Genomic DNA, 12,518 nt, shown 5'->3' with positions numbered 1-12,518 from the left:
AAAAGCTAAGGCTTGCTTCGCAACGTGCACGTATCTGTCAGCTCCAGCCCTTACTGCTCCTTTTTTTCACTACATGACCAGATATCCTGGCTGGGACCACCGAGTATCTCGAAGTAAAGTCTGCGTTTTAGCCCAGATCTGTTTGGCTTGTGAAATAACTGAGATTTGCTACCTGGTGAAGGTAAATTACAACAGGAAAAGTTTCCAAGGCATTTGTGGACTTTCCTCCTGTAAGAATGAAGAACAACGTTCCGGCAGCAAAGCCTCTGCTTTCGCCAGAAACTCAGTGATTGCAGCCGAAACTACTCAACTGAAGAAATTCCTAAATTTTAAGTTGAGCTTAGCGTATCCCCGTTGCCCTGAGCAGCGTCTATAAAATTATAACCTCCCGATCCCCTTCACACAAACTGGCATCCACACGCACTTCCAAAACGAGAATTGTCCACTGCTAGGAACAAAATGCTGAGATTCCTGCATCATTCAGAATGAGACCTGCTGAAAAAGCTAGTTGCCCCCACCTATCATTAATACCGGCTCATTGCTTTCTTTTGTACAAAAGCACAGTTTGAGTTTTCATATTACAGCAATTAATGGATTTTAGCAGACCAGGGTGGCACAAATTATCAGTTAAATTAACAAATCACAGAGGTACGTGACATTTTCCCCTTCATACTCATTTCAGCCAATAAAGCTTATTAATCCTAGCAGCGCTTCCAAATTGAAAGTCTCCTATGATATCAAGAATAATCAAATGTTGAAATAGTTTTAAAATCAAACAAGTGTGAACACGAACTGTAAACACAGAGGCATACTGAGCGACTTGAGGCAACCTCGGCAGGAATGCAGAGCAAGCAGTTTCCCGTTGAAACCCCCACCAGGAAAGGACCGGCTCCAGCGGGGAAACCCGCAGCTGGGGACCGAGCTCTCCAGCGGCTGTACCCCGCTGCCTACTGAAGCCTTCCTCCTTATCTGCGAGCTTTCGGACCCAGCATTTCACCTTTTTGTTAGCAATGACATTTTATGTTCTTTGTGCAGAATCGGTACTATAAGAGAGCCTTATATTTCCACACCAAACGAGCTGCTGGGAGCTGTTAGCTGCCCGTTTTTACAGATTACTTCAAGGCACAGGGGCACAGATTTTACCTCCTTTTAGGCAGAGCCCACCCTCGGTTCCAGCACCCCCCCAGTGCTCCCCACGTCACACACATGCCCCCAGCTCCCAGGGTCACAGCCCAGCCCCATGCTTGAACATGCTCCTTGCCCGCCGCCCGCAGGTGGCCTGGACCCAAAGCCAGGCTTTGGTCGGATGCCCACAGTTTGGGAACGTGAAGAGCTCCCGTGAGCCCTGCATTTACTTTGAAATAAATTACCTTTCTAAAGATAAGAAAGTACAACTGTTTGTTTCGTATTTCATTGAGAAAAAATGAAAAATTATGACAAAGTAACTCTAACTGACAACTGAATACAAAGCAAAGTATTTGCTCTCACTGAGCAGCCAGGTCAGCTCCAGTGCTCAAGAGCAGCGTTCAGAAGAACAGAAATAGGAAGAAATACGGTGAAAAAAATACAAAGCATCATTCTGCCATTAAGTGTCAAATACCTTTTATTTTCAGAGCCTTCAATCACCACTCAAATGAGAAAAGTTCACTGCAGAACTAAAACCAAGCATTTAAAAATGCAGAATGGAAACGTGTAAAACAAGGCCATTTTCTTTCTATCGCCACCGCACAGCTAATCTTTTACACTGTTTTTAGGACGTAGCACAGTTCAGTTGGAAGGGACCTGCAGCAACCATGTGGTTCAAGAGCCCGACCACTCTGGGGCTAGCCAAGAGCTCAGGGGTTCCCAAAAGCCTCCTGGGCAGACAGGCGCGGGGCATCGAGCCCCACAGGGAGCCCGCTGCGCCGTTTGCCCACCCTCACGGCAAAGCAAGATTTCCTTCTGGCCAGCCTGAGAAGAAACCAGTGCCAGTTTTCCAAGTTTCAATTAAGAGAATTTGATGGAGATTTTATTTTCCGGTCGGGACAATTAACCCTGATGCTTATTGGATTACCACCTGCACCAAATGCAAACGCTGAAATTAATTTTTTATTTCTTCATCCCTCCCTCCTTCCCTCCAATGAGGTTGGTTTTTTTTTGTTGTTTTGTCCTGTCCCCAACTATACATTTGGTACCCGGTTTCTTCCCCAACCCATCTCAAATCAGTGCCACATTAACTCCTAGCCCTTGCAGGTATGAAAAGGTAACATTTGTTGACTAGTCATAGGAAAGGGATCCTGTTTAAACAGGAAAGAATACTGACCATATACTAGGAAACGTCCAGTATGTGGCTAGTCATTCATTAAATTAGTCTTTATAATGAAAACATTTCAAATCAGCATTCTTTCAGAATTAGATCTTTTCTGTGTTAAAGACTGTAAATTGTTGGAGTTGGGGAAAGAAGAGTAAAAGGTTTCAAACCCCCTGGAACCAGTGGTTTTAGGGCTTGGTATCTACATAAATACGACTTTGATTTAATCTGAAGAATTTGGTGACCCTCTAGACACAATGGCTGAGGTGGACCACTCCTGAAATTAAGGCAGAAAAGCTCTGCACTATAAAAAGCTCCCTTTTAGTCACACAGCACCCTTGAAGAAATCACAGTATTTAACGTTCCAGGGCTTGGCTTTGTTTACTATATGTCAGGTTGCCCACAAATCCACTTATCTAAATCCTGTATGAATAAAAAAATATTACTTGTCCGTGCACTACAAAGATAATCTTCCAAGCGTGAAGCTGCTGTCTACAGACAGATCTACTGATTGCAATTACCGCTGCTTTGCCAGCAGCGAAACGAGTCTCTGTGCTGGCATCACTCAGAGCATCACCTCTGGAACAACCCGAAAACCCACAGCGCTTCTGTACCATCCGTTTCTGCAGAGTAAAAAAGGACTTGAAACCATTTTTTTCCTCTTTCTGCATACTAGAGGATTTTTCCACCTAGAATGGGCAGAGGTAGGGTGTAAAAAAAAAAGTCTCATTTTTCCTTCTAGCAGCAACAGGAATGAACAGCATAGGTGAGTCTCACAGATGTAACTGCTTCGAGAGGGTCACATCACAGCTACGGTCACAGATGCAACTTCTACAAGAGGCTCATATCACAGCTACGGTCACAATCTGCTCAGGAAGAGCGCCTCCACATCCTCTTCCTTTGCAGAAGAGGAAGAGAAAGTAGGTATCTCTACTGACAGCTGATTTTTGAAGTCAGCAGTGCTCACAATCCTGATTTCTGTAAGTATTTCTGCTTGGATTAACCTCATCATATGAATTAGATAGAATTTTTTTTTAATTTTATACTTTTTCCAATACCTCTGTTACCAAATTATGATGTCATTTCTATTATAAGAAACACTTCATAATCAATAGCTACTTACATTATCTCTCAGCTCAAGTTTTGCCAAAAATAAGAAACTGCTGTGTAACCCTCAAATTGCATTCTGTAACAGCAAATGAAAATAGGCTTCTCTAATAGTTCTTCCCAGTGAAATTCAATACAGCTCCAGCTTCCAAATAAAGCATAAAACTATTTAATGTAGCTCACTATATCACAAATGATCAGTTCAAAGGGCAATTCATGCTGGAAGGGAATTTAGGAGTTTATCTAATTAATATATAAACTGATATAAAACGTTAAAGTAATCCTTCAAAGATTACTTCTAACGAAAATAAAGCGATTGCAGTCTGACAACATGCATTAAAACAAAGCAAAAGATCAAACTAATATCCATACCGAAATATTAGTGGTTTTTTTTGTTGGTGGTGTGGTTTTTTTGTTGTTGTTGTTGTTACTGTAATGAACAGAGAAACCAAGTGTTCTTAAAATACACAGAACTCCCTCCCTCACTGCTTTGGCAGTACCTAAGCTGCTTTGAACCTCAATGGATGAGCTTGCAAGACCTTAAACTTAGGGGGGAAAAAAAAAAAACAGCAGCTGTCAGAGTTTTGCTATCACTGCTGGCGAAATACTGGGAAATGAAGTTTTGGAGGGAGATTAGATTGCAAGTACTTCCTCCTTCCCCTTTGCGTGCACAGGAAGGGCTTTGTATCTTTATTATGGAAAAGGGTATTTTGGTTATCTGCAGAGCACACACGAAAAATCAAAGCTCTCTGAAATCTACATGAAGATATCGGAACCTGTTCAAAACAACAGAACTGCAGCTGACTTCAGACTAGGCTAGAGAATAGCGTAATTAGCGTACCTGACATTAGCAGGGGGAATATCAAGGTTGCCACCCATAAGCAGGTTAATGAGCAAGGTGTAGCTCGTTAGGGAACTAAGAGATGAACCTGTGACACCTACAACAGCAAAAGCAGGCAAAAAGACAGACACATGAAATAGCCCTTATCTTTAAGTATTAAACATGTCACGACAATGCTAGTAACTACAGCTGAGTATTAACCACTTTGTGCCACGTCAAAGTTATAGAAAGTTAAAACCAACACAAAAATGCCTATGGTACTGCTTTTGAAGAACTGTTTGAGTGCATCCTATGAAAAACAGAAGCTTGGATTCAGTTTGCAGGATAAGCTCCACTATGTGCTGACGATTAGCATCATGCTCTAGCCAAAGAAACCTACACGAGAAATCCAGCATCAGGTCAAGCTGTGTGGGTGGGCACAGCTGACTCAACCTGGATCTCGAGAGTGCCAGTAGCAGAGATTTTGGGAGACCACGAGGCAGCTGGTTGGTAAGTGGCCACCCTGCAGAACACCAGCAGTTAGCATCCTGGAGAAGCAACAGGGAAGGGAAGTCTCTCCATATCCACCGTCATGTTCCACACACTTGCCAACTTGTCTTAGAACTCAGAAAAGGTACAATTTATGCAGTCAATCTAAGTCAAAATAGAGTTTGAAAGTATGTAGAGCCTAATAAATGACATCCGTGAGTCTTCATTACCTTACTGAAGGTAGGGGTAGTTACCAAAAAAATGTCTTGACTCACAGTTATCTAATTTCTCAAGAGTGCACCAGAACTCACGTACGTTGGAAGAAAAACAACGAACGTGTCCGTTTATATCTTTCCCACATTTGAATGAGGGGCTTCTGTGACAGAGAAGTTTCAGAAACGCTGCTTTGCGCTTCTGTAACAAAGCAATAAATGCATGGAGATCAAAGTTCGCTATAGAACAGCAGCAATCCCTGCAACTTCCAACTGAATTGCACAACACTTCATCAACAATGATAAAAAATATCTACTATTCACTGAGTTTTACCAACGGCCTTGCTTCCAGAAATATAACCAGCTTCTACTGCATGAGATAGCTGCTCTACCACTGAATGGCAATTGCTTCAAAATGCATATTTACCAGATAGAAATGTCTCTTCAAGAGCCAAAGAAAACTGATTACACACCATTAGAACAAAACACAAATTACTACTTATTTGTCTGGACAAAGTGCATCCCGCCTTTGTCAATTAGCAGACAATTGCTTTTGTGGAGAAACTTGTACAAAGAATCCTAGGTGAATTTCAAAACACACTCACCAGTCTACACCGCCTCCCTTATGGGGGCTCAGAGAGCATCAGGAATGCCAGATTTCTTCCTCCACATTCCAACCACTTACAGAGGATGCACAAAGTCACTCTCAGCAATGATAATCAGGATGAAGACCTTACTCATCACTGCTTTGCTGCCTAAAATTTGGCACCTATCTGGGAAAACATGTCTGTAGCAGCTTGTCTATAGACACAGATAGTCTGTGTGCAAAGACAAAGCACACGTATGCGTTCCCTAATACGGTATTTCACAGTTCACTAATGTAAGAGGAGGGATCTGTTTAACTCCAACTTTGTTACAGGATGTTCAAGAAGCAACTACTGACAGTTCTCCCCTTACACCATTCATTACCAACAGCCCTCTGAAAGTTACCTAATACAGAAGACAACAAAACCCACTTATTTTAAATGTTACCATTACTTAGCATCTGAAAAAAAGTTAAAACTCCTTTACGGACTTCAATCTGGAAACCAGCTAGATAACAAATCCCCTTAACCAGCTGGACAGAGAACTCCCTGCACTCCAAGTGCTTTTGTTTACAAGGTTGTAATTACTGCTATTCAAAGATTTATTTACAGAGTTACTTGAGCAAGAGGTTTTGAACTACACACAGAACCAAACACTTACTAAGCCCTTAAACATGAGAAGTATAGGCCACAGGAAAGAAAGAAATGGGGAGAGGAGAAGCACATTCCCTGTACATGAGGAATCGTTTTGTTTTAAGTAAAGCACCAGGTTACTAAGCAGTTGTGAAACTGTCCTGACTTCTTCCTACACGTACTCTGCTAAGGAATACATTAACATGGCTTTGGACTACCATAACCCCCAAATAAACGTATTCTTAAAACGACTGTTACAAAGTTTTGTATCTTTTTATCAACAGGGAACTTTCCAGATCAGTTCTCCACACCACGTAATCCGTAACTCCTCAACCACACCATCACGTATGGGTGCACTGTCACCGCTGGGCTGTTCCTAAGCCCTGCTGCCAGGGATCCAGCTAAATAAACTCCTCTGAGGTATGATGCCAGAGAACATTACCACAAAACCTTGGGCACCCACGGACAGCCAAAGGGTTCACGGATAAGGACCACGAAGAGGTCAGCAGTCCAACTAGAAAATGTCAAAGGCAAAGTTCTAAGCACTTAGGACACCGATGACCCAATCTGCCTTACTTAAGGTAATTTCATTAACAGGCATTAAGCTCAGTCTGCTGCCTTCCCCGTTTACAACACAGTGGGTCAGAATTACACGTTCACAACACAGTGTAAAATGTAAAGGTCAAAAGCCCCAAACACAAGGTTGGACACTGCTTAGCTGAACACCTGCCACCCTGTACAACAAGCCTGCTATCCAGGGTGAAAACCAGCTGACACTGTTTTCTTCTCAAGCGTTCCCAAACTTCCGACTTCTGACAGCTTAACTAATTATTTTAAAATGTTTTAACTCATCTTAGCTCTACAATAGTTTATGCTTCCCATATTGTTTTCAGTGTCAGTTACCTTCTGTCCTCATACACTTCCACTCATTTCTGGCCTAATCACTGAGCTCTGCTTCTTTCCTTTTTGCCTCCTCCAGTCTCTTTACGATGCCAGTGGCCTAATGGTGCAGAACGTTTGAGAAATACATGAAAAATTCAGTACTGTAACCCCAAATGAAGAGAGAGCCCTACCATCCAGGTGCATCTCCCTGGGGAAAAATGAAAATGTCTTTCTCCTGCTCCTGAAGGGGGTGAGCACATCATCACTGTTTCCTCAAACAAGCTAAAAACTTGCCTAGAGAGTGCAGTGCTCATCTGCTCTACTTGCTCTTTCTAGGTATGCCGAGAATGCTCACTTGCCAGGGTGACTGTGCTATCCCAGCCTCTGCTTCTGGCTCTTTTCCACAGTTACCAGCTTCGGTTCTTTCCCAAAGCAGTAAAAGAATGGAAACAAACTTGCTCTTGACAGTTTCACTGCTGCCCAGGGCCTTCCAGAGAGTAATTCAGTCCTTCAGTCTCTGAAGGGACCACCGCATTACTTTAAGAAACTACTTACTGCCCTTTCGGGGCTTTCCAAGTCCTGGATGTTTTACACATCCATTTTCACAAGAGCTCTTCTAAATTAGATTGCAGAAGAACCAGCTGAAAAGGCTTTAAAAATTATGTCACTGCTAATTACACTTCAAAATTCAAATAGGCATTTTCAGTTACTCATGTCTGAGGAATTCCAGAGAAAAGGCTTATTGGAAAAGAATGTGGTAAACAGAACAAAAATCCTGAATTAACACATGACAAAAACTATGAAGAATAAACCAGAGAGAAAGGAAAGGTGGTAACCTAAGACACATGGGAGAAGGGGACCATTGTATCTTAGCAGAGGTAAGACATTCAGTATCTTTTTAGATCAAAAAATCAAGGTGGAATCAAGAAAAGAAGATGCCACTTGCAACTTCTGCTACAGAAATATCACTGAACATCACATTATATGTGATATATTACACAACCTGTGCTGCTACATGCACCTTTAGAAAAGGTGATAGCTTCCAAAGAAAAAAGAAAAAAAGAAGCCCCCCCCAAGCTTTACCACAATAGTAGTAACACACCTCTTACCAACTTTAAGATTTTCCCAAAGCTATTGAAGAAATTAAGCAAACCGGAAAGGAAGAGGACACCACCTATCACGTGATTCCAAAAATACTCCCTACAAAGGGAAGTTATTCCTGTCTCACATTAAGGAACAAAATCCTTCTCTCTCTTGATAAGCGTAAGTCACAAGCCTTGCCTAGGTGTCTCACCTGTGACAGAAGGATACCCCCAACCCATGTGCTGTTCCACACAGCCATCCTTTTACCCCTTCCAAAGAGGAAGATCCTGGTCCTGTTGTTGGACACCTGGCAGACCCAAGAATTTCTGAAACCCACTATTTCCACCACTCAGTTATATGCGTTTTGGGGCATATCACAACCTCACTGCACAAAGTGAGTTATTTCACCTGCTGTAAATGGAAAACCATGCTTATCTTCACAGAAAGCATTCGATATCAATGAAGTGCAAGTGTCCCATCTGTAAAAATACCAAGAGAAGCCTCTTTTGGCCTATTAAGATCGTGACACCAACATGAACACACTTCTCCAAGAGTAACGCTCTGGATGCAGGCCCCTTCTTACCTGATTTTGTAATTGGGCAAGGTATGCTTGCGCTTGATAACTTTCTTGAACTGGTTCACGATGATGGACGTGAGCTGCGGCATGGGCCTCCCTTCGAACTGGGACTTTACCTCGAATAGTATCACAGGGTCATCCATAAAGGAGAAGTACCAATGAGTGAAAGGCAGGCGCGTGAAGACCAGCTTCAGCTTCCCCATCACCCGGGAGATCTTGACGAAGAGGTACGCCGACTTGCCGAAGACCAGGTCGGCGTCGATGGCCAGGTGGAAGCCGCCGTTGTACTCCAGGTCCACCTCGAAGCCCAGCTCCTCGGGGCAGCCCTCCTCGTTGCACACCACGGGCCGGATGAGCTTGACGGCTTTGAAGACGGGCAGGACGTTGCCGAGCGAGACATCCCTGAGGCTGAGCCCCTCCAGCACCTTCCCCGTCATCTTGGTCTGCAGCAGCTCCTCGAACTCCACCTTGATCTTCTTCGTCACCCAGTTCCTGACCAGGGCCGTGTCCCGCAGCTCCCTGAAGAGGAAGAGGAAGATGGCATTGAGGAAGTGGCACGTCTCCTCGCGGGACGACGGCTCCGACGGGGGCTCCGCCGCCTGCTGCTGCTGCTGCTGCTGCTGGGGAGGCGGCGGGGGCTTGGCGCCGGGCTCGGGGCCCGCAGCGGGCGGTGCGGCAGCCGGCACCGGGGCCGCGTCCGTTGCCGCCTGCCCGGCGGTCGGCTCGGCGCCCTGCAGGTACTCCCTCAGGCCGTGGCCGGCCGCCACGCGGGCGTAGACGAGGCCCTCGGCGGCTCCGTCCGGCCCGGGGGGCGGCTCGGGCTTCCTGCCGTAGAGGAGCAGGAGCTGGAGCAGCAGCGTGAGGAAGCCGCCGGCCAGGGCCGACAGCACGATGCCGTACACCGGCAGCATCCCGGCCCTCAGCGCCCGCGGCCCGACGCTGCCGCCGCCGCCGGGCGCCGCCGCCGCCTCATCCGGGTCCCCCCCGCGCCCTGCGCTGCGGCGGCGGCGGCGGCGGCGGCCGCGGTGGTGGCGGCGGCAGGGGGCGGGGCCCGGCAGCCCGTCCGCGCCGCCCCATTGGCGGAGACGGGGAGGCCCCGCCGGGCGCGTCACGGCGCCGGGCGCTGCGGCGTCACAGGGCGGAACGCGCATGCGCGAGCGCAAGGGGTTGAGGGGCGCCGGGGTGGGGGTGCCCGAAATGGCGGCTGGGGAGGGTGTGTGGGGGAGTCGTGAGGCGGCGGGCAGCCGCAAGGTGTTTTACACAAGTGATGCGCTCAATAGCCGAGCTTCTACTGGTGAAGCGCGAACGTGCTTCAAAAATAAAGGCCCACCTGTTGGTCTCATGCGCTGAACTCGTTTAAAGGCGGAATCGGAGCTGCAAGGGCTGCTGCTGGAGGATGTGCGGGGGCAGCCCCGCGGCGCTTTGGGGTCATTTTGGGTGATTTTGGGTGCGTGCAACCTCTTCTTGCAGCCTTCAGGTTTTCTTATTTCTGTAAGGCGTCCACAATTAGCACAAAAGTTGCTTATAATAAAGCTCGTGTTTTTTTGTGTTTTTCTCCGCCTGTTTTTATTTAGTCACCTAGCTATAAAGACGTTCCCATTTAATATATTTTAATATCAGAAAATCCAGTGTCGCGCTCATTCATTGCCAGCCTCCGGAGATGCTTAAAAATGCAAACGAGGAGAAGAAAATGTGAAATCTAAACGCCAGGGAGATAAAAGCTCCCCCCCCCCCCCCTCCTTTGTGAGTGTGTGGGGTGGGAGGATTGAAAAGCTCTTAATGAGGCAGAGCTGCGGTTTGAAACTGGAGATTCAGAGTATGAATTTTTTATAGGTCTTGTGACTGAAAGTTGAAATGCCTGGGTGTTTAACAGAGCATTTCTATAGAAATACCAGAGAGGTCATTAGTACAAAATTTGAACCGCTCTGCTGCGGGCCGCCGCCATGGCTAATACGGGCATACGCAGCAAGAAAGGAAAGCTTTGGGATTTGCAACTAAATGACTTTTCAGATACGGAATAATACGTTCAGGAAGGCAATAGCAGCGTTGGTTTTGTGTCAGGAAGAACACCAGGAAAAAAGGAAAAAAAAATGTTGCAGATGTCTCAATTGAGTATCTTCCCCTGCTAAATAAGCAGAACAGAAAATCTGGCGCATTTTGTGCACCTGATGGCGGCTTTAGAGTCTCTGAAATGTTCAGCTCAGTAATCGCTTTTCTTGTCTCCTAGGAACTTTTTCAATAGGAGCCGTGTAATCTTGGAGACACTTTACAAAGCTAGAATCGGGTGTGTTTCAGCATTTTCAGTGACAGTGAAAGAATGAAGGGAAATAAGTAATGTTAACACAAGTACAAAAAGGGCACGCAAAAATTTTATAAAACGTTAAGTAGGATTGAAGTAAGTCAAGAGAGAAAATAAAATTGTCAGGTAAAAGGAAAAAAAAAAAAGATTCATCTTCATAGCATCCAGAAAGGACCTCTACGCATATTTGACTTTGGCTTCAGTTTAGAAGTGACTGTTTGCATTTTCTGGAGGTCTGGATAAATAGAAAGGTGTGTGCAATCTGGCCAATTTCCACCATGGTTACACAGAGCTTTGTACAACTGTATAGACTATACTCACCTGCTTGCTCTTTGCACAGCTGTAAATTATTAAATAGGATTGCCATGCAAAAGTTTGACTCTGTATGTATATATGATTTTTAATAAAAAAAAATACTAGGGGGGAATTTATTAAAAGGGATATTTCATCTATATCTAAGCAAGAAAAATATTCAGGAAAAGTCCAGGTATATTATTTTATTTTGTAAATCAGATTTTAGGACAATAAACCTGTAAGCGTAGAACTTTAAAACAATTTTTGACACTTTACAAGAGATTGTAAAAGGGATAGTGAACAAGGGTTGCAAAATATATAGAAATAGGTAATCTAGTAGAGAAAAGGAAGCGTAAATTCACAGAAAGTGTATTTCTCATGTTTAAGCATGAGTAGTGCTTAAAGGGTAGTGGCACCCTGGGAATATTTGTCTATATTCATCTCATTAGTGACTGATCCAAGAATCTATGGATTAAGAGAAAACTAGAAGAATTTTCTGTTAATCCTATATAGTATGACCAGTGGAAAAAATACACTTTTAAATGTGGCACACTGTGGCACTGAAGAGAGAAATGCCCTTGTCACAAGCTTAGAAAAATGATTACAGGTGGAAATTTTTCAAAACTGCAAAGTAGTCTAAATAACAGATTCTTTTTCAAATCAGGAAATGCTGGGTTATTTTGTAATGAGTGGTTTTAGTAATTTTCTTCATCAGTGTGCTTTAGTCGTTGCCTGCTTTTGAAATATCTTTTGGCAAGATGATTTCATTCTTTCCTGGGCCTCCTATTGTTTTTGTAATACATGTCTTAGAGACCAAAATTAGATTATCATTCTCATGGTACTGCATGAAACAGGATTTAGAAAGTGATTAGGTAAATTCATGAGGAAAAAAATCCACTGAGGGCTATTAAATACAAAGATTGCTGGAAGTTGCACTGGTGACAAACTACTGTGGTGTGTTGTTTCCTCTTAACTATCCTCAGGCTTTTACCATTTCAGACAGAATACTAGAGAGCAGCTGGTCTGGTCCTGTTCTGGAGTTCTGTAAAATCAAAAAAAAAAGGAAAAGAAATACAGTGATCAGGACTGCCTACAGTTCTAGTTCTGAACTCTCCATGCACAAGGTCATCTACTTATCAGGTGATCCTACATTTTATTGGAGTGAACCTCATTAAAAACACTGAAGCTTTTAAGCATACGAGATTTCTTTTCATGCCATCTAAATTTATTTATTTTTATTTATTTATT

The 12,518-nt window shown here is 44.2% G+C and overlaps 1 protein-coding gene across 1 annotated transcript in view; it reads right to left on the bottom strand.

Annotated features, from left to right (window-relative positions):
* Positions 1 to 9,706, bottom strand: part of PDZD8 (PDZ domain containing 8) — a 57,942-nt gene extending 48,236 nt beyond the window's left edge. Inside the window, exon 1 of the mRNA XM_013195590.3 lies at positions 8,684 to 9,706. Coding sequence (XP_013051044.2) covers positions 8,684 to 9,588 — 905 coding nt within the window. The 5' untranslated portion in view covers positions 9,589 to 9,706. The remainder of the gene's footprint in view (positions 1 to 8,683) is intronic.
* Positions 9,707 to 12,518: the final 2,812 nt, after the last annotated feature.

This window comes from Anser cygnoides, chromosome 7 (genome assembly GCF_040182565.1).
Source record: "Anser cygnoides isolate HZ-2024a breed goose chromosome 7, Taihu_goose_T2T_genome, whole genome shotgun sequence".
Lineage (NCBI taxonomy): Eukaryota > Metazoa > Chordata > Aves > Anseriformes > Anatidae > Anser > Anser cygnoides.
This window is presented reverse-complemented; position numbering and strand designations above follow the sequence as displayed.